At 43.4% G+C, this 24578-nt stretch overlaps 2 protein-coding genes across 2 annotated transcripts in view; one reads left to right on the top strand and one right to left on the bottom strand.

The window, feature by feature from the left end:
* METAP2 (methionyl aminopeptidase 2) overlaps positions 1 to 7410 on the bottom strand; it is a 29427-nt gene extending 22017 nt beyond the window's left edge. The window contains exon 1 of the mRNA XM_038756814.1: positions 7201 to 7410. Within this exon, the coding sequence (XP_038612742.1) occupies positions 7201 to 7357 (157 nt within the window). The 5' untranslated portion in view covers positions 7358 to 7410. The remainder of the gene's footprint in view (positions 1 to 7200) is intronic.
* A 12183-nt stretch (positions 7411 to 19593) lies between these two features.
* LOC119936515 lies at positions 19594 to 24558 on the top strand. The gene is made up of 4 exons (XM_038756004.1): positions 19594 to 19969; positions 22664 to 22744; positions 24128 to 24227; positions 24333 to 24558. Exons 1-4 carry the CDS (start codon positions 19594 to 19596, stop codon positions 24556 to 24558), a joined length of 783 nt encoding a protein of 260 aa, XP_038611932.1.
* The last annotated feature ends 20 nt before the right edge of the window (positions 24559 to 24578 follow it).

Here is a 24578-nt window from a genome sequence, read left to right as displayed (position 1 = left end):
CTTGTATCCCCCCAGCACTTGGAACACTGCTTGACACATAGTACGTGCTTAACAAATGCCGTTATTATCATTATTAAAATGGGGATGAAGACCGTGAGCCCCACATGGGACAACCTGCTCACCTTGTATCCCCCAAGCGCATAGAACAGTGCTTTGCACATAGTAAGCGCTTAACAAATGCTGTTATTATTATTATTATTAAAATGGGGATGAAGACAGTGAGCCCCCCCCAGGGGACAACCTGATCACCTTGTATCCCCCCAGCGCTTCGAACAGTGCTTGGCATATAGCAAGCGCTTAACAAATGCCGTCATTATTATTATTATTATTAAAATGAGGAGGAAGACCATGAGCCCCACGTGGGACAACCTGATCACCTTGTAGCCCCCCAGGGCTTAGTACAATGCTTGGCACGTAGTAAGCACTTAACAAATGCCATTATTATTATTACTACTATTATTAAAATGGTGATGAAGACCGTGAGCCCCACATGTGACAACCCAATCACCTTGTATCCCCCCCAGTGCTTAGAACAGTGTTTGGCACATAGTAAGCGCTTAACAAATACCATTATTATTATTATTATTATCCCCCCCAGTGCTAAGAACAGTGCTTGGCACATGGTAAGCATTTAACAAATGCCGTCATTATGATTATTATTAAAATGGGGATGAAGACTGTGAGCCCCACAAGGGACAACCTGATCACCTTGTGAGCAGCGTGGCTCAATGGCAAGAGCCCGGGCTTGGGAGTCAGAGGTCATGGGTTCTAATCCCGGCTCCACCACCTGTCAGCTGTGTGACTTTGGGCAAGTCCCTTCACTTCTCTGGGCCTCAGTTCCCTCATCTGTAAAATGGGGATCAAGACGGTGAGCCCCACGTGGGGCAAACTGATTACCTTGTATCCTCCCCAGTGCTTAGAACAGTGCTTGGCACATAGTAAGCGCTCAACAAATGCCATTATTATTATTATTTACTGTATCCCCCCAGTGCTCAGAACAGTGCTTGGCACATAGTAAGCGCTTAACAAATACCGTTATTATTATTATTATTATTATTATTATCCCCCCAGAACTCAGAAGAGTGCTTGGCACATGGTGAGCACTTAGCAAATGCCATGATTATGATTATTATTATAAGGAGCACAGAAATAGCGTGGCTCAGTGGAAAAGAGCACGGGCTTTGGAGTCAGAGGTCATGGGTTCAAATCCCGGCTCAGCCAACTGTCAGCTGTGTGACTCTGGGCAATTCACTTAACTTCTCTGGGCCTCAGTTCCCTCATCTGTAAAATGGGGAAGAAGACTGTGAGCCCCTCGTGGGACAACCTGATCACCTTGTAACCTCCCGGGCGCTTAGAACAGTGCTTTACACACAGTAAGCGCTTAATAAATGCCATCATTATTATTATTATTCTCTGTGCCTCAGTTACCTCATCTGGAAAATGGACATTAAAACCGTGAGCCCCCCGTGGGACAACCTGATCACCTCCCCCTGGCCTGGAACGCCCTCCCTCCCCACCTCCACCAAGCTAGCTCTCTTCCTCCCTTCAAGGCCCTACTGAGAGCTCACCTCCTCCAGGGGGCCTTCCCAGACTGAGCCCCCTCCTTCTTCTCCCCCTCCTCCCCCTCTTCATCCCCCTCGCCTTACCTCCTTCCCTTCCCCACAGCACCTGTATATATGTTTGCACATATTTATTACTCTATTTATTTATTTTACTTGTACATATCTATTCTGTTTATTTTATTTTGTTAATATGTTTTGTTTTGTTCTCTGTCTCCCCCTTCTAGACTGTGAGCCCACTGCTGGGTAGGGACTATCTCTGTGTGTTGCCGACTTGTACTTCCCAAGCGCTTAGTCCAGTGCTCTGCACACAGTAAGCGCGCAATAAATATGACTGATTGACTGATTGAGCCCGCTGTTGGGTAGGGACCGTCTCTCTACGTTGCCAACTTGTACTTCCCAAGCCCTTAGTCCAGTGCTCTGCACACAGTAAGCGCTCAATAAACACGATTGAACAAATAAATGAATCTCCTTGTAACCTCCCCGGCGCTTAGAACAGTGCTTTGCACACAGTAAGTGCTTAACAAACGCCATCGCTATCATTCTTACCCCATCTTACCTCCTTCCCTTCCCCACAGCACCTGTACATATGTATATATGTTTGTAGATATTACTCTATTTATTTATTTTACTTGTACATATCTATTTATTTTATTTTGTTAGTCTGTTTGGTTTTGTTGTCTGTCTCCCCCTCCTAGACTGTGAGCCCGCTGTTGGGTAGGGAACGTCTCTCTACATTGCCAACTTGTACTTCCCAAGCGCTTAGTCCAGTGCTCTGCACACAGTAAGCGCTCAATAAACACGACTGAACGAATGAATCACCTTGTAACCTCCCCGGCGCTTAGAACAGTGCTTTGCACACAGTAAGCACTTAATAAACGCCATCACTATCATTCTTACCCCCCCATCTTACCTCCTTCCCTTCCCCACAGCACCTGTATATATGTATGTACATATTTATTACTCTATTTTATTTGTACATATCTATTCTATTTATTTTATTTTGTTAGTATGTTTGGTTTTGTTCTCTGTCTCCCCCTTCTAAACTGTGAGCCCGCTGCTGGGTAGGGACCGTCTCTATATGCTGCCAACTTGGACTTCCCAAGCGCTTAGTACAGTGCTCTGCACACAGTAAGCGTTCAATAAACACGACTGAACGAATGAATGAATCAATCAGTCATATTTATTGAGCGCTTACTGTGTGCAGAGCACTGGACTAAGCGCTTGGGAAGTACAAGTTGGGAACACATCGCCTTGTAACCTCCCCAGCGCTTAGAACAGTGCTCTGCATACAGTAAGCGCTCCACAAACGCCATCACTACCCTTCTTCTCTGTGCCTCAGTTACCTCATCTGGAAAACGGGGGTGAAAACTGTGGGCACACAGTGCGCGCTTAACGAATGCTACCATTATTATTATTATTATCATGCTGCCAACTTGTACTTCCCAAGTGCTTAGTCCAGTGCTCTGCGCGCAGTAAGCGCTCAATAAACACGATTGATTGATTGCACACAGTAAGCGTTCAATAAACACGATTGAACAAATGAATGAATGAATCAATCGTATTTACTGAGCGCTTACTGTGTGCAGAGCACTGGACTAAGCGCTTGGGAAGTACAAGTTGGCAACATATCGCCTTGTAACCTCCCCGGCGCTTAGAACAGTGCTCTGCACACAGTAAGCGCTCCATAAACGCCATCACTACCCTTCTTCTCTGTGCCTCAGTTACCTCATCTGGAAAACGGGGGTGAAAACTGTGGGCACAGAGCGCGCGCTTAACGAATGCGACCATTATTATCATGTTGCCAACTTGTCCTTCCCAAGCGCTTCGTCCAGTGCTCTGCGCGCAGTAAGCGCTCAATAAACACGATTGATTAAATTTACTTGTCCACATCTATTCTATTTTGTTAGTCTGTTTGGTTTTGTTCTCTGCCTCCCCCTTTTAGACTGTGAGCCCACTGTTGAGTAGGGACCGTCTCTGTTTGCCGATTTGTACTTCCCGAGCGCTTAGCACAGTGCTCTGCACATAGTAAGCGCTCGATCAATACGACTGATGATGATGATGGAAGACGGGGGTGAAAACTGTGGGCACATAGCGCGCGCTTAACGAATGCGACCATTATTATCATGTTGCCAACTTGTCCTTCCCAAGCGCTTCGTCCAGGGCTCTGCGCGCAGGAAGCGCTCAATAAACACGATAATAATAATAATAAATAATAATAATAATTAAATAATAATAATAATAAACACGATTGATTAAATTTACTTGTCCATATCTATCCTATTTATTTTGTTAGTCTGGTTTTGTTCTCCGTCTCCCCCTCTGAGACTGTGAGCCCGCTGTTGGGTAGGGACTGTCTCTCTGTGGTGCCGATTTGTACTTCCCGGGCGCTTAGCACAGGGCTCTGCACACAGTAAGTGCTCGATAAATACGATTGATGATGATGATGATGGAAGACGGGGGTGAAAACTGTGGGCACAGAGCGCGCGCTTAACGAATGCTACCATTATTATCATGTGGCAAACTTGTCCTTCCCAAGCGCTTCGTCCAGTGCTCTGCGCGCAGTAAGCACTCAATAAACACGATTGATTGCACACAGTAAGTGCTCAATAAACACGATTGAACGAATGAATGAATCAATGAATCAATCAATCGTATTTATTGAGCGCTTACTGTGTGCAGAGCACTGGACTAAGCGCTTGGGAAGGACAAGTTGGCAACACATCGCCTTGTAACCTCCCCGGCGCTTAGAACAGCGCTTTGCACACAGTAAGCGCTTCATAAACGCCATCACTACCCTTCTTCTCTGTGCCTCGGTTACCTCATCTGGAAAACGGGGGTGAAAACTGTGGGCACAGAGCACGCGCTTAACGAATGCGACCATTATTATCATGCTGCCAACTTGTCCTTCCCAAGCGCTTCGTCCAGTGCTCTGCGCGCAGTAAGCGCTCAATAAACACGATTGATTGATTAAATTTACTTGTCCATATCTATTCTATTTTGTTAGTCTGTTTGGTTTTGTTCTCTGTCTCCCCCTTTTAGACTGTGAGCCCACTGTTGAGTAGGGACCGTCTCTCTGTTTGCCGATTTGTACTTCCCGAGCGCTTAGCACAGTGCTCTGCACATAGTAAGCGCTCGATAAATACGATTGATGATGATGATGGAAAACGGGGGTGAAAACTGCGGGCACAGAGCGCGCGCTTAACGAATGCGACCATTATTATCATGTTGCCAACTTGTCCTTCCCAAGCGCTTCGTCCAGTGCTCTGCGCACAGGAAGCGCTCAATAAACACGATAACAATAATAATAAATAATAATTATATAATAATAATAATAAACACGATTGATTAAATTTACTTGTCCACATCTATTCTATTTTATTTTGTTAGTCTGTTTGGTTTTCTTCTCTGTCTCCCCCTTTGAGACTGTGAGCCCGCTGTTGGGTAGGGACCGTCTCTCTGTGTTGCCGATTTGTACTTCCCAAGCGCTTAGCACAGTGCTCTGCACATAGTAAGCGCTCGATAAATACGATTGATGATGATGATGGAAAACGGGGGTGAAAACTGCGGGCACAGAGCGCGCGCTTAACGAACGCGACCATTATTATCATGTTGCCAACTTGTCCTTCCCAAGCGCTTCGTCCAGTGCTCTGCGCGCAGGAAGCGCTCAATAAACACGATAATAATAAATAATAATTATATAATAATAATTAAATAATAAACACGATTGATTAAATTTACTTGTCCATATCTATTCTATTTATTTTGTTAGCCTGGTTTTGTTCTCTGTCTCCCCCTTTTACACTGTGAGCCCGCTGTTGGGTAGGGACTGTCTCTCTATGGTGCCGATTTGTACTTCCCAAGCGCTTAGCACAGTGCTCTGCACATAGTAAGCGCTCGATCAATACGATTGATGATGATGATGGAAAACAGGGGTGAAAACTGCGGGCACAGAGCGCGCACTTAACGAATGCTACCACTATTATTATTATCATGTTGCCAACTTGTCCTTCCCAAGCGCTTCGTCCAGTGCTCTGCGCGCAGTAAGCGCTCAATAAACACGATTGATTGCACACAGTAAGTGCTCAATAAACACGATTGAACGAATGAATGAATCAATGAATCAATCAATCGTATTTATTGAGCGCTTACTGTGTGCAGAGCACTGGACTAAGCGCTTGGGAAGTACAAGTTGGCAACACATCGCCTTGTAACCTCCCCGGCGCTTAGAACAGTGCTCTGCACGCAGTAAGCGCTCCATAAACGCCATCACTACCTTTCTTCTCTGTGCCTCAGTTACCTCATCTGGAAAACGGGGGTGAAAACTGCGGGCACAGAGCGCGCGCTTAACGAATGCTACCATTATCATTATGTTGCCAACTTGTCCTTCCCAAGCGCTTCGTCCAGTGCTCTGCGCGCAGGAAGCGCTCAATAAACACGATAACAATAATAATAATAAATAATAATTATATAATAATTAAATAATAATAAACACGATTGATTAAATTTACTTGTCCATATCTATTCTATTCATTTTATTTTGTTAGTCTGGTTTTATTCTCCGTCTCCCCCTTTGAGACTGTGAGCCCGCTGTTGGGTAGGGACTGTCTCTCTGGGGTGCCGATTTCTACTTCCCGAGCGCTTAGCACAGTGCTCTGCACGTAGTAAGCGCTCAATAAATATGATTGATAGATTGAATTTGTTCTCTGTCTCCCCCTTTTAGACTGTGAGCCCACTGTTGGGTAGGGGCCGTCTCTCTATGGTGCCGATTTGTACTTCCCGAGCGCTTAGCACAGTGCTCTGCACCTAGTAAGCGCTCAATAAATATGATTGATTGATAGATTGAATTTGTTCTCTGTCTCCCCCTTTTAGACTGTGAGCCCACTGTTGGGTAGTAGGGGCCGTCTCTCTATGGTGCCAATTTGTACTTCCCGAGCGCTTAGCACAGTGCTCTGCGCATAGTAAGCTCTCAATAAATATGATTGATTGACAGATTGAATTTGTTCTCTGTCTCCCCCTTTTAGATTGTGAGCCCACTGTTGGGTAGGGACTGTCTCTAGATGGTGTCAATTTGTACTTCCCAAGCGCTTAGCACAGTGCTCTGCACATAGTAAGCTCTCAATAAATATGATTGATTGATAGATTGAATTTGTTCTCTGTCTCCCCCTTTTAGACTGTGAGCCCACTGTTGGGTAGGGACTGTCTCCAGATGGTGTCAATTTGTACTTCCCAAGCGCTTAGCACAGTGCTCTGCACGTAGTAAGCGCTCAATAAATATGATTGATTGATAGATTGAATTTGTTCTCTGTCTCCCCCTTTTAGACTGTGAGCCCACTGTTGGGTAGTAGGGGCTGTCTCTCTATGGTGCCGATTTGTACTTCCCGAGCGCTTAGCACAGTGCTCTGCACCTAGTAAGCGCTCAATAAATACGATTGATTGATTGACTGATTGATTAGTACAGTGCTCTGCACATAGTAAGCGCTCGATAAATACGATTGATGATGATTGATTGAATGAATGAATGAATGAACGAATGAATGAATGAATGGAAGGAAATCGTGGACGTGAGGAGCCCCCCTGAGGGGGCCGACGAGGCCCGGGCCCCCACCCCCAAGGCCTCGGCCGGTCCTGCCGCTCTCACCGGCCGCGGGGCCTCTGCTCTTCTTCTTCTTCCTCTTCTTCTTCTTGGCGGCCTCCTCGGCCATGGCGGCCGGTTCCTCCTTGTCGTCCGCCTCCAGCTGCCCGTTGAGGTGGCTCTGGGCGGCGGCGATCGCCTCAGACCGCTCCACGCCCGCCATGTTGGCCGACGGGGAAAGAAGGAGGGCCGCCGCGGGCGCGCGCGCATGCGCGCGGACGGGCGCGCATGCGCACCGCCCCCCCCCCCTCCGCCTTGGCGGCGCGGGGCGCGCTGGGAAGCCGGCGCGCGCGCAGGCCTCGTGCCGACCCGCGGGCGCGCGCCCCCTGGCGGCCTGGCCCCCGGGAGGGGAGGGAAGAAGAAGGGCCTGACCGGAAGTCCAAGATGGAGGCCAAGCGTGGCCCCCTGGGGAGAGCCAGAGCTCTTGTTTTGTTCCAGATGATAATAATAATTGGCATTTATTAAGCCATTACTATCATCATCAATCGTATTTATTGAGCGCCTACTAGGTGCAGAGCACTGGGCTAAGCGCTTGGGAAGGACAAATCGGCAGCATAGAGAGACAGTCCCTACCCAACAGCGGGCTCACAGTCTAAAAGGGGGAGACGGAGGACAAAACCAAACAGACCAACAGAATAAAATAAATGGGATGGATATGTACAAGTAAAATAAATAAATAAATAGAGTAATAAATATGTACAACCATATATACATATATACTCATCCCCCTCTCCATCCCCCCCATCTTACCTCCTTCCCTTCCCCACAGCACCTGTATATATGTATATATGTTTGTACATATTTTTTACTCTATTTTATTTGTACGTATCTATTCTATTTATTTTATTTCGTTAGTGTGTTTGGTTTTGTTCTCTGTCTCCCCCTTTTAGACTGTGAGCCCGCTGTTGGGTAGGGACGGTCTCGATATGTTGCCAATTTGTACTTCCCAAGCGCCTAGTCCAGTGCTCTGCCCATAGTAAGCGCTCAATAAATACGATTGATGATGATGATGATATACGGGTGCTGTGGGGAAGGGAAGGAGGTAAGATGGGGGGGATGGAGAGGGGGGCGAGGGGGAGAGGAAGGAAGGGGATCAGTGTGGGAAGGCCTCCTGGAGGAGGTGAGCTCCCAGCAGGGCCTTGAAGGGAGGAAGAGAGCTCGCTTGGCGGATGGGCAGAGGGAGGGCATTCCAGGCCCGGGGGATGACGTGGGCCGGGGGTCGATGGCGGGACAGGCGAGAACCCTCTGCCCCCTCCAGCCCCCCGCCTATGTGCAAAGCACTGTTCTAAGCGCTGGGGAGGATACAGGGTGATCAGGTTGTCCCACGGGGGGCTCACAGTCCTCACCCCCATTTTACAGATGAGGGAACTGAGGCCCAGAGAAGTTAAGTGACTTGCCCAAGATCCCACGGCAGACATGTGGCAGAGGCGGGATTCAAACCCATGACCTCTGATTCCAGAGCCCGGGCTCTTTCCACTGAGCATTGGGTTTAAGTCCCCCGATCATCCTGCGCCCTCATCTTCTAGGCTGTAAACCCGCTGTTGGGTAGGGACTGTCTCTATGTGTTGCCAACTTGGACTTCCCAAGCGCTTAGTGCAGTGCTCTGCACACAGTAAGTGCTCAATAAATATGATTGAATGAATGAATGAATGAATGTTGGGTAGGGACCGTCTCTATGTGTTGCCAACTTGGACTTCCCAAATGTCTAGTACAGTGCACCCTCATCTTCTAGACTGTGAGCCCGCTGTTGGGTAGGGACCGTCTCCGTATGTTGCCAACTTGGACCTCCCAAGCGCTTAGTGCAGTGCTGTGCACACAGTAAGCGCTCAATAAATATGACTGACTGACTGACTGACAATGAATGAATGAATGTTGGGTAGGGACCGTCTCTATATGTTGCCAACTTGGACTTCCCAAGCGCTTAGTCCAGTGCTCTGCACACAGTAAGCGCTCAATAAATACGAATGAATGAATGAATGAATGTTGGTTAGGGACTGTACATGTTGCCAACTTGGACTTCCCAAGCGCCTAGTACAGTGCATCCTCATCTTCTAGGCTGTGAGCCCGCTGTTGGGAAGGGACCGTCTTTATATGTTGACAACTTGGACCTCCCAAGCGCTTAGTCCAGTGCTGTGCACACAGTAAGCGCTCAATAAATATGACTGACTGACTGACTGAATGAATGAATGAGTGAATGAATGTTGGGTAGGGACCGTCTCTATATGTGGCCAACTTGGACTTCCCAAGCGCTTAGTCCAGTGCTCTGCACATAGTAAGCGCTCAATAAATACGATTGAATGAATGAATGAATGAATGTTGGGTAGGGACCGTCTGTATATGTTGCCAACTTGTACTTCTAATCCTGCCTCCACCACTTGTCTGCCGTGTAACTTTGGGCAAGTCACTTCACTTCTCTGGGCCTCAGTTCCCTCATCTGTCAAATACTGGGAGCCCCACGTAGGACAACCTGATGACCTTGTACTCCTCATCTGTCAATTGTCAGTTCTCTCACCTGTCAAATGGGGATGAAGACTGGGAGCACCATGTGGGACAACCTGATGACGTTGTATCTACCCCAGTGCTTAGAACAGTGCTTGGAACATGGTAAGCGCTTCACAAATACCATTATTATTATAATTATTAAGACCTTGTATCTACCCCAGCATTCATTCATTCAATAGTATTTATTGAGCGCTTACTGGGTGCAGAGCACTGTACTAAGTGCTTGGGATGTACAACTTGGCAACATATAGAGATGGTCCCTACCCAACAACGGGCTCACAGTCTAGAAGGGAGGAGACAGACAACAAAACAAAACATGTGAGCATTTAGAACAGCACTTGGTACGTGGTAAATGCTTAACAAATGCCATCATTATTGTTACTATTATTATCATCTTGCCCCCTCCACCAAAACCTCAAGCCATCCCGCCAATCCACCTTCAGTAATAGTGGTATTTGCTAAGCACTTACTATGTGCCAGGCACTGTACTAAGTGATGGGGTGGATGCAAATAAATTGGGTTGGACACAAGTCCCTGTCCCACGTGGGGGGCTCACAGTCTCAAACCCCATTTTACAGATGAGACAACTGAGGCTCAGAGAAGTGAAGTGATTGGCCCAAGGTCACACAGCAGAAAATTGGCAGAGCAAGATGTGGAACCCATGACCTTCTGACTCCCATTCTCACGCACTAGCCACTACACCAAGCTGCTTCTGCCCCCGGCCCCCTCCGCCACCGTGGAGAAAGGAAGTTTAGTACTTTGAGGAGGGATTTGCCACTGATGGGATAAACTCCAATTCTGTGTTTACACAGATAAAAAATGTATTTTTCTGCTCCAGAGACTGTACAAGTTTTGATCTCGTGATTACAAACGCCTCTGGAAACGCCGGGCTTATCCAACCTGATTCGGATTTGGAAGAAACCAGAAACAATCCTCTGACTCTTATTTGAATACTGGGTCGAAAGGGGGGTGCAGGGAGAAAAATAAAAGTGGAGTCAGGGAATCGAAAGGATGACAGAATAGAAAAGAAATTCTGGAGGAAAGTTTTAGGAATAAGACTAGACCTGGAGAGGCGGCAGCTGAAGCGGCAACTCTGAGAATATGGTTTTTATGGGGACTCCACGGAGACCTGAGCAGGAGAAAAGTCAGTTAAAACTGTAGCAGGAAAGATTTCTGTTGGCCCTAGGAAGACCTTGAAGATCAGGGTGATAAACACACTGAAGCAGGATCCTGTGGGAGGTTGGAGAGTAACGAAACTGGATGTCACTCATTTGGCAGGGCAGTGGCACATTTTGGGATTTGGCCCTGCCACCCAAAAAGGTGGTGTATCACCTCTTCCTCAGCTTCTTTATCTTAGCAATGCCATGTGGTCGCCACTAAGGCAATGGCCACTTCCCAGGCCATTCCTAGAGCTGCTCTGAAGGTAAAGAAAACCTGCTGAATATTTACAACGAGAGCTCGGCAAACATATCCTCGGAGACACCCCGGTGAGAGCCATACCCCACTGACGGAGCTTGTGCCACCCAGGTGGAAGAGCCATGACTTGTGCTGGCAGCGCTCAGGAGTGGCAGGCAACAAGGTAACACTCGTAGCAATAATAAGTTTATTATTACTTATTACTGAGCCCCTTCCCTCCTCTCCCCCTCGTCCCCCTCTCCATCCCCCCATCTTACCTCCTTCCCTTCCCCACAGCACCTGTATATATGTTTGTCCATATTTATTACTCTATTTATTTATTTATTTTACTTGTACCTATCTATTCTATTTTGTTAGTATGTTTGGTTTTGTTCTCTGTCTCCCCCTTTTAGACTGTGAGCCCACTGGTGGGCAGGGACTGTCTCTATATGTTGCCAATTTGTACTTCCCAAGCGCTTAGTACAGTGCTCTGCACACAGTAAGCGCTCAATAAATACGATTGATGATGATGATGATGAAGTTTCCTTCTTCCCTCCCTCTCCCTGTTGCTCCCCTATTTTTATTTCTCTGTCCCCTCTCCATAACTCCCTTTATTCCTTTCTTCCCTTCTCTCCCTTTCTTCTCAGACCCTTTCAGCCCCACCCAGCCCCACTTAAGGAGACTTTCTTGAGATATGTTTTTTAAAGGCATTGGTGTAGTCATCCCCTTACCCGGAGGCAGAGAATTGGATCAGATGACCTTTCAAGGTCATCAGATGACTTTTGTGAGCCCACTTTTAGACTGTGAGCCCACTGTTGGGTAGGGACTGTCTCTATATGTCGCCAATTTGTACTTCCCAAGCGCTTAGTACAGTGCTCTGCACATAGTAAGCGCTCAATAAATACGATTGATGATGATGATGAAGACTCTAGGTATTCATACACAGGGACTGATCCCCTCAGAGCAGAGGTATGCTTGCACCCAGAGAAAGACACATTCCATAAGAAGGTCACATTTTTAGAAACCAATAGATCTAGTTGCACTTATTCGCTTGTCATTACGGCTCAATAAATCCAACACCAAAAGGGGTCGTGATCGCTGAGCAGGATTGCAACCTGGGTAAAGATTGTTATTTAGGTAATCTAAAAATCCAGAGTTTAAAAGATCCTATTGTTGCAAACTAGTAAAAAGAGTCTTCCTTATAGCACCTGGCACCATGCTATTCAATTTGTTACTCCTTCATTCAGAATCTCTTAAGTATAGGTCTATATGTTTGTGTTGCACCCTTTAATATACCGTCTATTATAAATGAAGCCTCTCGTAATGTTCCTTCAAAATCCCTGGCTACTCTTACTCATTTAATTAGACCTCTTCAAGATCCAAACATAAACACCTTGGGTTTTTTTTTTAACTACCTCATTTTTTTAGATGCCTGCCACCCTGGCAACAGCACCGAAGAGTCAAGAATAACCCTGGCTAGTTGGAAATAAGGTTCCAGTTCTTTTAGATCTCAGTGTGTTCTCTTGGGAACAGAACAGTGGAATGGCTGGCAGTTGAAACAGCAACCAGAGTAATGTCACGACTTCTCGGAAGGTGTACTATTGTTATTAATAGTAATATTTTTCTTGAAGGTAGTAGTTAAGCCTTACTGTGTGGCAGACACTGTCCTGAGCACTGAAGTAGATACAAGCTAATCGGGTTGGACACAGTCCATGTCTCACACGGGACTCACAATCAATCCCCATTTTACAGATGAGGTAAATGAGGCAAAAAGAGGTTAGCTGCCCAGAGTCACACAGCAGACAAGTGGCAGAGCTGGGTTTAGAACTGCAGGTCCTTCAGACTCTCAGGCCTGTGCTCTTTCCACTAAGCCACGCTGTAATAATTGTGATGTTTACCAAGCGTTTACTACGTGCCAGACACCATACTTAATGCTGGGGTCAATGCGACGTAGGCAGATCGGACACTCCTGAGCGGGGAAAAATCCTGTATGTCGTGTATAAAAATCATCATCATCATCATCAATCGTATTTATTGAGCGCTTACTATGTGCAGAGCACTGTACTAAGCGCTTGGGAAGTACAAATTGGCAACATATGAAAACGAAATGAAAAAAATGAAACCTCTCCTCTCTTGAAGGTTAAATGACCCCATCATACAGAACATGGTGGGTGTCATTGCCTCGCAGTTCGTTGGAGCCTACAGTTCAAAACTGCTCTCCTTTGATTCCAAAATTCTCTCATTACCTCAGCCTCTCTACAACTTTAGCAATTCTTTATGCTCCTTTAGTTCTTCTCTAGGGTCAGACTCTATCTGCCCTTCCCACAGCTTCCCGCTTCTTGAAACAGCATTCTAATATCCTTTACGCTTCACGGACCCGATCTCACTCTGGTTTATAAACTGTCTCCAGAATCGTTTTCTAAGAGATGGGAAAACCTCACCTTGAAAAGTAATCATTAGCCTCAACAGAGCGTGAATGTTTTAATTCTACTTTATCCCTAGGTGCCCCACTGTCCCCTTCAATTGAACTGCAATTCTGAGATGCAGTTTCTAAAGATCAGCATGTGGTGTGGTGTTTGGCGGGCTCGCCCATTTTGCCTCTACCAAACTGAATACACCTCATATATTTACTGAGGACTTGCTGTGTGCAGGTCACTGTACTAAGTGCTTGGGAGTGGATAACTCAATTAAATTGATAGACACAATCCCTGCTCTCAAGGAGCTTACGGTCTATCTGTGTAACTTTCCTTAGATAGTAGTGTGCAGTATCTACTATTTACTTCTAAAACTGTTTGATATTGTAAGACCATTATGGTATGTCCTTGATAGGAAAAGCAGTAAACAAAATATACGCATCTTATTTTATTTTTCAGAAGGAATTGTACTCGCTATGTTGAAAATAAACAAGGAAGTCTATTTGGAGGGGCTATTGGAAGATATGTACACTTCAGCATCTCTCTTCTGTGAGGGAAGAAACCCTAGCTAAAGCAAACAGCTTGGGAAAAGTTGGCAAAAGATTACTCCAGTCAGGTTCAAAGGGTGAGGTTACTAAGCAACAAGACCTTTTAAACTCTGTGTTGAGGAACAGTTTCCAGAGACATGCTTCCCTCCTCTCTCCCTCTTTCTAAGAAGCAACGTTATATTTGCATCTAAAAATGTTCTGTTTTTAGGAAACAGCTTCTGCCAAGGTATGGTATATACTTTTCTTTCAATCATTTATCCTTGCAGAGTTGATTTGATTGGAAGGGGATATTTGTTTAGTGGGGTAAAGTGCTAGAAGGGAGTGATCTGCATGAAAGTCAAAGAGAAGAATCTATAACAGGAAAGTGATTCTTATTTGAACAAAGGAATAGAGGCATTAGAAACAACAGCAATTCTTAATAAGTGAGGATTTTATGTGTTTGCATATGACTAATAAAGTCCCTCTAAAACTATTAGGGTTTATTGCAGCTCAAGAAGATTTTTCCCATACGTGTGGGTGGTTCGGGATTCTCGGATTGATTCTTCTACTACTCCTTCGTTTCTTTTCCTCTTCAAAAGAATGAGGATTCAAAAAGCTGGACTCTGCTAAAATACTCTTCCAAAGGAAATGTTGTTGAGCCAAGTCTCCTAAAATGTTGTATTGTGAAAGTTTATATGTAAGTTTGAAAGCTCTTTAAAGTATTTTTTTCTCCCGCAAGGAACTTGTCAATCAATTGTGTGTGTGCGCGCATGCGCATATTAAAACTATGTTATGTGGAGGACTGTCCTAAACCCTTGGAAGAATACAAGAGAAGCAAAAGATACAGTCCCTTCTCCCAAGGAGTATACAATCTACTGGGGAAGACAAGTCCACATAAATTATTTATAATTAGTTGAAAGAAGAAAAATAAGAATTAGCAAGAGTAGGGCAAAAGACTAGGTTATAATAATAATTATTATTATAGTATTTATTAAGCACTTACTATGTGATAAGCACTTTAATAGATAAACTAGAAACAGATTGGGCAAAATCTTTGTTCCTCATGAGGTTCACAATCTGAAAATGAATGCATAAGTAGTGTAGGTATATTGCATTTGCCAATGATATAAACATCCAGTTTTTCTCTCAATCAGTCATATTTATTGAGCACCTACTGTGTGCAGAGCATTCACTGTACTATGCACCTGGCAGAGTATAATATAACAGACTCAGTCAACATGTGCTCTGCCCACAAAAAGCTTACCGTCTGAAGGGGAAAATACACATTAAAATAAATTACAGATACGTACGTAAGTGCTGTGTGACTAAGTATGGGATGAATAAAAGATACGAATCCAAGTCTGAGGGTACTGCAGAAGGGAAAGGGAGTAGGGGAAACGAGGACAGGCCTCTTGGAAGAGATGTGACTCCAATAAGACTTTGAAGATGGAGTGATGGTCTGTCAGATACAAAGTGGGGAGGGTGTTCCAGGCCAGAGACAGGACACGAGTGAGGGGTTGGTGGGGAAGTAGACAAGATCGAGATACAGTGACTAGGTTGGCGTTAGGCAAAGAGAGTGTGCTGTGTTGTAAAAGGAAATTATCAAGGTAAGATTTGAGGGGGGAGTGAGCTGATTGAGTGTTTTAAAGCCCATGGTAAGAAGCATCTGTTTGATGCAGCAGTGAATGGGCAACCGCTGGAGGTTCTTGAGGAGTGGAGGATGTGGACTGTGTGGTTTTTTAGAAAAATGACCTGGACAGCAGAGTGAAGTATGGACTGGAGTGGGGAGAGACAGAAGGCAGGGAGGTCAATGAGGAGACTGATGCAGTAGTCAAGGTGGGATAGGATGAGTGCTTGGATTAGCATATTAGCAGTTGGGATGGAGAGGAAAGGGTGAATTTTAGCAGTGCTGTGAAGGTAGCAGGATTGGTGACATTGAATACATGGGTTGAGTGAGAAAGATGAGTTAAGGATAATGCCAAGGTTATGGTGGAGCTGTCCACAGCGATGGAAATTCAGGGCTGCATTCTGACAAAACTCCACAATAAGGCCACCACCACAAAACCTTAGGAAGACCATGGTGACTTGCTGCTGTTCCATTCACTGTGGCTGTGGTTGTGACTGTGGACTCTAAGCCGGTGAGGAGCCTGAAATTCTACTCCTGTAGCCACAACACCCTAGAGATCTTTGTTTTTGTCTTTACGTTGCCTTAGTGTTTTGTTTCAACTCTCCTTATATATCTATTCCCAGTCAATCAATCAACGGTATTTATTGAGCACATACTAAGCACTTAAGAGAACACAATACAATGGAGTTGACAGACGTGATCCTTGCTCTCAAGGAGCTTACAGTCTAGTGATTCCTTCTAATTTTTCGATTGAGTCACCTGAGGGTCGGAGAACATGTGTAATTCCCACCTGGGTAATCTTTCTCAGAGCTTAGTGCAGTGTCCTGCACACAGCACTTAATAAATTCTGTTACTATTACTAATGGAAGTGCACCCAGAATAGTACCTTGAATAATAATAATAATGGTATTTGTTAAGTGCTTATTATGTGCCAGGCACTGTAATAAGCACTGGGGTGGATACAAGCAAATCAGGAAGAGTCTGAGGCAGAAACTAAGAAGAATCAACCAATGAGATGAGAAGTACCTGGAGAGTTGAGTTCAGAAAAACCAAGGATCGGTAAGTTTCCAGGAGAAGGGAGTAGTCCTCAGTGTTGAAGACAGCCAAGAGGAGAAGGAGGATAGGGTGGAGTAGAATCAATGAGATTTGACAAGGTTGTCATTGGGATTATGGAGAGAGCCGTCTCAGTGGAGTTAAGCGGGCAGAGCTGATTATTAGAGGGTTAGAAAGGGAATCAGAGAATATGGACTACGGAGGTATGTAGTTAAGGAGTTTGGACAAGATTTGGAAGAAGGAGATGGAGCAATACCTGGATGGTACAGTGGGGTCAGAGAAAAAAAAAGGCCTTTTTAGATAGAAGAGACATGAACAAAATTATCTTCAGAGAAAAAAAGACATTTTTCCCATTCCAGAGGTGCAATTAGCCATATTTAGTTGGCTCTGAATATAATTGAACCATAATCTATAAAATTTGCTTCCTCTGTCTTATCAGGGCCCAAGGAAAAATGGAAAGAATGGAAAGAAAGCCCATGGGGGTGGCTTTGGAGATTGGTCCCATGTATTTCTTTGACCAGGTAAGATCTCTCTGCTTCAGCAGATTTTTGGTCTTCACTTTTTCTGTGCTTTTCTTTGATCATTCAGAATGTCTCTTTCATTTTAGCGGCCAACTAAAGCTCAAGAAAAATCCAAGAAAATACCTGAAGAGCTGTGTATAGCTTTCAAATATCTGATTCCAGGTCCTCATTTTGCAGCCACAATAGAAAGGTAAAGGAATTTGATGATTTTAGGATTGTCATTATTGTTCTTTTCAGTAATTTGTTTTGATGTCTGTCTCTACCTCTAAACTGTAAGCTTCTTGGAGGCAGGCAACATGTCACCAACCCTGTTATAGTGTAGTTTCTCAAGTGCTTAGTTTAGTGCTCTGCTGCACTGTAAGTTCTCAATAAATATGATCGATTGGTTGATTGATTTTCCATGTAAGGAATTGGGTGCTCAAAGAAGTAAATGCTCAGTCAATTAGCTAGCCCTGCATTCACAAAACTGATCTAAAAAAAAATTTTATGAGAAGCAAAGTGGCCCAGTGCCAAGAGCATTGGCCTGGGAGTTAGAAGGATCGGGGTTCTAATGCTGGTTTCACACTTGTCTGCTGTGTCACCGTGGGCAACTCAACTTCTCTATGCCTCATCTGTAAAATGGGAATTAAGACTGAGACTCACTTTTGGGACACAGACTGTGTCCAGCATAACTATATGGTATCTACCCTAGTGCTTAGAACAGTGCTCGATGCAGATGCCATAAAAAAAGAGGGCTTTAAGACAGGAGAGATTTGGGGTAGGCATTAGGAAAATTTGCTTGCCTATCAGAGTGATTAAAACACTGGAATGGGCTATCGAGAGAAATGCAGAGTAACCACCTCAGAGAGCTTCAAGGAAAGAATAAACAGTGTCCTACATAGCCTAGCCATTCACCCCTTGGGCAGCAGGAGGATGGACATATGATCCCTCAAGGAGCTTTTGGCTCTCATGAGTCTATGATTTTATACTCTGGAATGAACTAAAAATTTTGCTTGAAAGGAGCGAAGAGTGTGGATAGAGGTGAAATGAGTAATTAGGGTGGTTGGGAATGTCAGGTTGGACCAGGTGGTGTAGTGCATTTAAGAGCATAAATAGTGCATTTGCACTTGATTTAGAGGGCACTTAGGAGCAGACTAAGAACTGTGAGGAAGAGTGAAGCGATGACATCACCTTGCTGGCTGTATATTTTTGGCAGCAGTAAGCAACAAGAGGCTAGAAGTGAGACTCTCCCAAGAAAGAGGTTACAAAGTAACAAGATCTTGAGCTTTGGCAGAAGATTTTGCTTGTGAAAATTCTTTCCTTGGAGAAAATGGATCCTATTCTTTCTAGCTGGTTAGTTTTGGTTATCTTCCTTCAGAAAGGTATCAATATTTTGATTTTGCATGTGCTTTTTTTCCAGTGTGTTTATCTCATTTATCCTCACAACCACTCTGTGAAACAGGAAAGGCAAATGTTATTTTCTTCATTGTACCTATGAAGAATCTGAAATTCAGAGAGGTTTATTCATTCATTCATTCAATTGAATTTATTAAGTGCTGGGGAGAGTACAGTACAACAATAAGCAGACACATCCCCTGCCCACAATGAGCTTACAGTCTAGTGGGGGGTTTAGTGCCTTATATAAGGGGTCAGAAAGAAAAATGATAGTAATAGTAGTAATAATTGTGGGTTTTTTTAAGTGCTTACTATTTGTAAAGGAGTGTACTAAGCACCTGTATAGATACAAGATAATCAGGCCCCATAATGGGCTCACAGTCTAGATAACAGGTATTAAATCTCCATTTCACAGATGAAGGAACTGAAGCATGGAGAAGTTAAGTGACTTGTCCAAGGTCTCACAGCAGACAGATGGCAGAGCCAGGATTAGAACTAGGTCATCTGACTCCCAGGTTCATACTCTTTCCACCAGACCACGCTTCTTCTCTAGTCTTAATGAACTTCTCAGGGTAGCCGAATTTACAGAACAATTCACCTAGTTCTCAAACGTTTTACTAATGTCACATATTTGATTAAGGTCTGTGAAAATGGTATGAAGGCCTTGGTGCTGCTCCTTGCATTTTCCTTTATCATAATTGATACTGAACTTAAACAAACTTGAAAAAACTTAAAAAGTCAAGTTGCCGCGTTAGAGCTAGAACTCTTAATGGACTCAATTAAAACTATTTCAAATGGGCAAGATCTCTTTTTTTAGGCCAAGCAAGTTTGTGAAGTCCGAAGAACAGAATGAAGGGGTTTTATTTCAGCAGGAAACACCCAGGAAGAAAAAACATCTCATTCCATCTTCTACTTTAGAAACCAGTGAAGAAGATTCAAAGCCTTCCCAAATTCCTCCAGTCACAACAGAAGATGCAGACTTGCTGATGAGCCTATTAGATGACTACAGATTCACTTCTTCTGCTATACTGAAGGAACTTGGACAGATGTTGCATTTTTTTGCTGACCGTCACATTACTTTCCCCCAGGGAATTGCTAATTTAGTGAACTATAGCTGGAAAGAGCTTACTGAAGGAGCCGTTTGTAGATCAACACAGCACAAGACTTTAGCAGACAAAAGGGGAAGGTCCTTGAAAAGCGGTGGTTCAGTCACTGGAGATAAGGTGTCCCTGGGAACTGAACATCTAAGGCCTGAAGTCACTGGAAATGCAAGAGGTCAGGCCAAGAAATACCTTTTTATTGAAGGAGAAAAGGACAAAAGTAATCATGACAATGCCCCCCCCAAACTCCTAGCAAATAAAGGTAAGTAGAATTTACCCTTCAGCTCTAGAGGTGCTTCTCATCATCGTCATCATCATCAATCGTATTTATTGAGCGCTTACTATGTGCAGAGCACTGTACTAAGCGCTTGGGAAATACAAATTGGCAACACATAGAGACAGTCCCTACCCAACAGTGGGCTCACAGTCTAAAAGGGGGAGACAGAGAACAAAACCAAACATACCAACAAAACAAAATAAATAGAATAGATATGTACAAGTAAAATAAATAAATAAATAAATAGAGTAATAAATATGTACAAACATATATACATATATACAGGTTATACATGGCTTCTCCATGTTATAAAAGGGAAATTACTGTGGCAGTTAGAGAAAGACACTGATGCTAGGATTTATCCACAGATTTTGAATGTGCAATATTGTCAGTTCATTGTCTTTTGTTCATCTATTCTATTTATTTTATTTGGTTAGTATGTTTGGTTTTGTTCTCTGTCTCCCCCTTCTAGACTGTGAGCCCGCTGTTGGGTAGGGACTGTCTCTATGTGTTGCCGGCTTGTACTTCCCAAGCGCTTAGTACAGTGCTCTGCACACAGTAAGCGCTCAATAAATACGATTGATTGATTGATTGATTGATTCTTCCAGAGTGGCAGTAAACAGCTAGTGTTGCTGCTGCTGCTGTCATTTCCATTCTGGCTAAGGGCCTTCTCTCCTGTCAAAAATTGCTCCCTTTATGACTGCCTTGTATCTGCCACCCTGTGGGGCAGAACGCAAAAATAGGGTGACTCTCCTGCCTAGAGTGGGAGATACGGTCACCTGAAATGCTTTATTGTGAAGGTATGGACTCAAAAAAAATAAGGAGATCACTTTGAATATGCCACAGAATATGAAAATCTAGAGGAATTTACTTTTCCCAGCATACCTTCGTTTAAGAGAAAGACATCAACAGCCACAGTCTGCAAACTGAAGGTTTTGAATTTTTGTTTAGGGCTTTTATATTTTAAAATTTCTGTGAAAGCAGTCAAACAAAGAAAGGGTCCTAAACAAAAAAGATACAAGCTTCTGTATATTCCATATTGCGAGTTTTCAGAGAGCTCATTAGACTGTAAGCTCTTTTTGGGCAGGGATCACATCTAACAACTCTTTATTGTATTTTTCCAAGTGTTTAGTATAGTGCTGTGCACCCAGTAAGTTCTCAATACCTATCACTGATTGATTGATTGATTGGTCCTTCCAACAATCATGCATGAACGTTGGTTATTTTGTTTAATGTCGTGTCACACTATCTGTATTTTGAAAGTCTTCTTAGTGTGAAAAGATGAATGAACCTAGAGTAACAGAATCTGCTGCCTCAGGTACTGTAAGCTTGCAGAGCTTTGTAAATTACCAAATTTAGGATCACATGATTTGTTGATTTCTCATTTCATTTTGGAATAAAAATGCTAAAGAAGAGCAGTGTGTCCTAAAGGACAGACTATGGGCCTGGAAATCAGAGGACTTGGGTTCTAATTCTGGCTCTGCCACTTGCCTGCTGTGTGACCTTGGGCAAGTCACTTGGCTTCTCTGTGCCTCAGTTTCCGTATCTGTAAAATAGGAATCAATACTTGTTCTCCTTCCTACTTAGACTGGGAGCCCCATGTGGGACATGAACTGTGTCCAGCACAGTTAACTTGTATCTACCTTAGTGCATAGAACTGTGCTTGACAAATAGTAAGCACTTAACAAATACCTTAACAATAAATACCATAATAATAATACACCATTGAAAAATAAACTGTATTTTTAAAAACAGCAAACATGAAAGAAATTTTACAAAGACATAAAGTCCTGCAGGTGGTTCAAAAAAAATCTGTCTGCCCAATTTTTTCCCCAGTGCAAACCACCCTTACCTGTGGAGAGGGCAGTGAGATTCAGAACAATGAAACTTTTGGCTTTATCAAAATTCTCACTTGCCTGCTAATTTGCATTGTATATTTAACAAATCACAAATTGTTTTTAGGTTTTCCTGTCTCCTGTGCAGTCAGTATTTTAAACAACTCTCTTTCAACCGGTGTGAAGAAAATATTTCACTTCATGAATTAACATGTTGCTTTTTTAGATTTGCAGTTTAGCACAAACAGGGCTAATATTCTGATAGGCCTTTTGACAAGGAGTGTCTGCTGCTGTAAAGAAAGGAAATCTTATCTTCCTACAGTACTGCTGTTGGAAGAGGCATTGCAAATGGGTTTTAGAATGTTCTTGTACAAGTAATCTTCCTAATACAAGGGACAGATCAAAATAAATGAAACTAAGCAATATTTTAAATCATAAACCAAAGGAAATAACAGTAGATTTTGATTAGGGAAGCTGATTCCTATTCAGAAAAAAATCCATAAGCATTTTATGAAGTCCTGATAATTTTTATGAAAAACTTCACACTATGTGCCAGACATTGTACTAAGCGCTGGGGTGGATACAAGCAAATCGGATTGGATACAGTCCCTGTCTCACATGGGGCTCACAGTTTCAATCCCCATTTGACAGATGAGGAAACTGAGGCTCAAAGAAGTGAAGTGACTTAGCCAAGGTCACACAGCAGACAAGTGGCGGAGCCGGGATTAGAACCCATGATCTTCTGATTCCCTTGCCCATGCTTTCTTCTCAATCTGTCCCTATTTAAAAGACTAAAATATTTTCTATCATCAGTGTGATAAAACGCTTCTTTCTTCCTGTTTAGGTCCTGTTCCTCAGTCTCAGTCTACCAACCTTCCAGTTAAAATAAGTTTCTCAATGTCATCGAAATACCGTGAAGAAAGAGGTAAGAATCTTTGCTTCCATAGACAGGATTGCTTTAAATTACCAACAACTCTACCATTGTTCCCAGCAGCGTGGCCTATTGGAAAGAAGAGGCCCTGGAAGTCAGGAGATTTAGGTTTTAATCCTGGCTTTTACCGGCTGTGGGACCATGGGCAAGTCATTTAATTGCTTTCTGCCTCAGTTCCCTCTTATGTAAAATGGAGATGCAATATCTGTTCTCTCCTCTTCTTAGACTGTGAGGCCCACATGTGGGACAGGGACTGTGTCCAATCTGATTATCTTGTATATACCCCAGCACTTGGCCCAGAGTAAGTTCTTAACAGATACCACCATTATTACTATGATCAGGTACATTCAAAAGTCCCATTATGAAGCGACTGTCAAAGAGAAGCAGACAAGACTCCCTAACCTTCAAAGCTGAATCTTTAAATTCTACAGATATACACTATATACCTCATATTTTTCCTCCATACACTACCCTATAGTTACATGAGACACTCAGCCTGCAGACTTCAAATCCTAGAACCCCCTAGAGACTTAGAAGGCGAACTCGGACCATTTACATCATTAAAATTTAATCAATTGGGGCTGAGGTGGGATCATTATAAATAACTTGCCAGCATCTAAGGGAAGGTTTTTTTGTTATTTTTTTCTCCAGCTTGTTCCCTTAGTAACTTCATGTAGATTAATAAATGCTGTTTGTAAAGCACATAAATAAGTAAAACAATCTTACTGTTTAAAGAAATTGACAATATTACCTGAGACAAAAAGGAAAAAATAATAACAGGGCCAGGCCCTGCAGGCAGCAAACACATCCCAGAATAGAAGACAATCTGTTACATCTGTGGTATCATAAGGACTGCCTGATCTCCCTGGGTCTTTTCAGCCACTCTCACACCGATGGATGAACCTCCTAGTCAGTGGCATTATCTTCAAATAGGAAGGACAACTGTAATATACTTGGAAAGGGACTAAAGAGTTTTTGTTTATTTAGTTGTCTGCTCCAGTGGTTTTGAATTTTGAAAGACTGAATTTTGGGAGGGGGCGTATATTGTTATCTGTTAGGAAGTGCCTCTCTTAAAGCAATTCTCATTGTTTAATTTCACTGCAATTGTATTTATAGAAATTTTCATATTCTCTCAATAAAATGGCTTACTATATTCTTGTATACATGGCAGTGTCTCCCAAATTGGTGAAAAAGAAGGGGGATATTGTTTCAAATCTGTTTCCCTAATGTCCCATACAAATCATAATCCAGTATTTATTCGGCAGAATGGTTCATAAAAGGGGCACGTAGTACATTAGTTAATTTAAGGTGTACATCCTTTCCTAACAGGGCTTTGCCAAAATAACTCTAAATTGTTCATTTGCTTGCTTTTTTAAGGTTGGATCTTTCAGCATACCAACTCTAATGCTGAAGCTATGGAATTGAAGGCACTCCTTGTCTGTGCGGTAGAGAGACTACAACAAGCCCAGATACAAATGTAGGAAATCCCTTTTCAGAGACCCATGTTGGAAGTCACTAGTGTGTCTAAAATTACGTAATCCTGACAGTTTATAGAAGTCCTGATTTTTCTTCTCTTGGTTAGGAACAGGGAGAAAGCCAAACTAAGAAAAATGGGATTCAGCAAACCAGTTATTCTTCGCCACTATGATGACTCAAAGAGAGAAATTTTTGTCAAGAAGTTCCAGAGGCACCAATGTTTCTGGCTTGAGCTTCTGAAGAACAAAACTCAAATACCAGTGATTAAACTGCCAGACCCGACACTGAATAAACTCCACTATGCTTTGGTTGATGGCTCTTCCTCAACATAATATCCTTTTAGTTTATAACC

This window comes from Tachyglossus aculeatus, chromosome 14 (assembly GCF_015852505.1).
Source record: "Tachyglossus aculeatus isolate mTacAcu1 chromosome 14, mTacAcu1.pri, whole genome shotgun sequence".
NCBI lineage: Eukaryota > Metazoa > Chordata > Mammalia > Monotremata > Tachyglossidae > Tachyglossus > Tachyglossus aculeatus.
The sequence above is the reverse complement of the archived record's forward strand: the minus strand, read 5'-3'. Positions and strand labels throughout refer to the sequence as shown.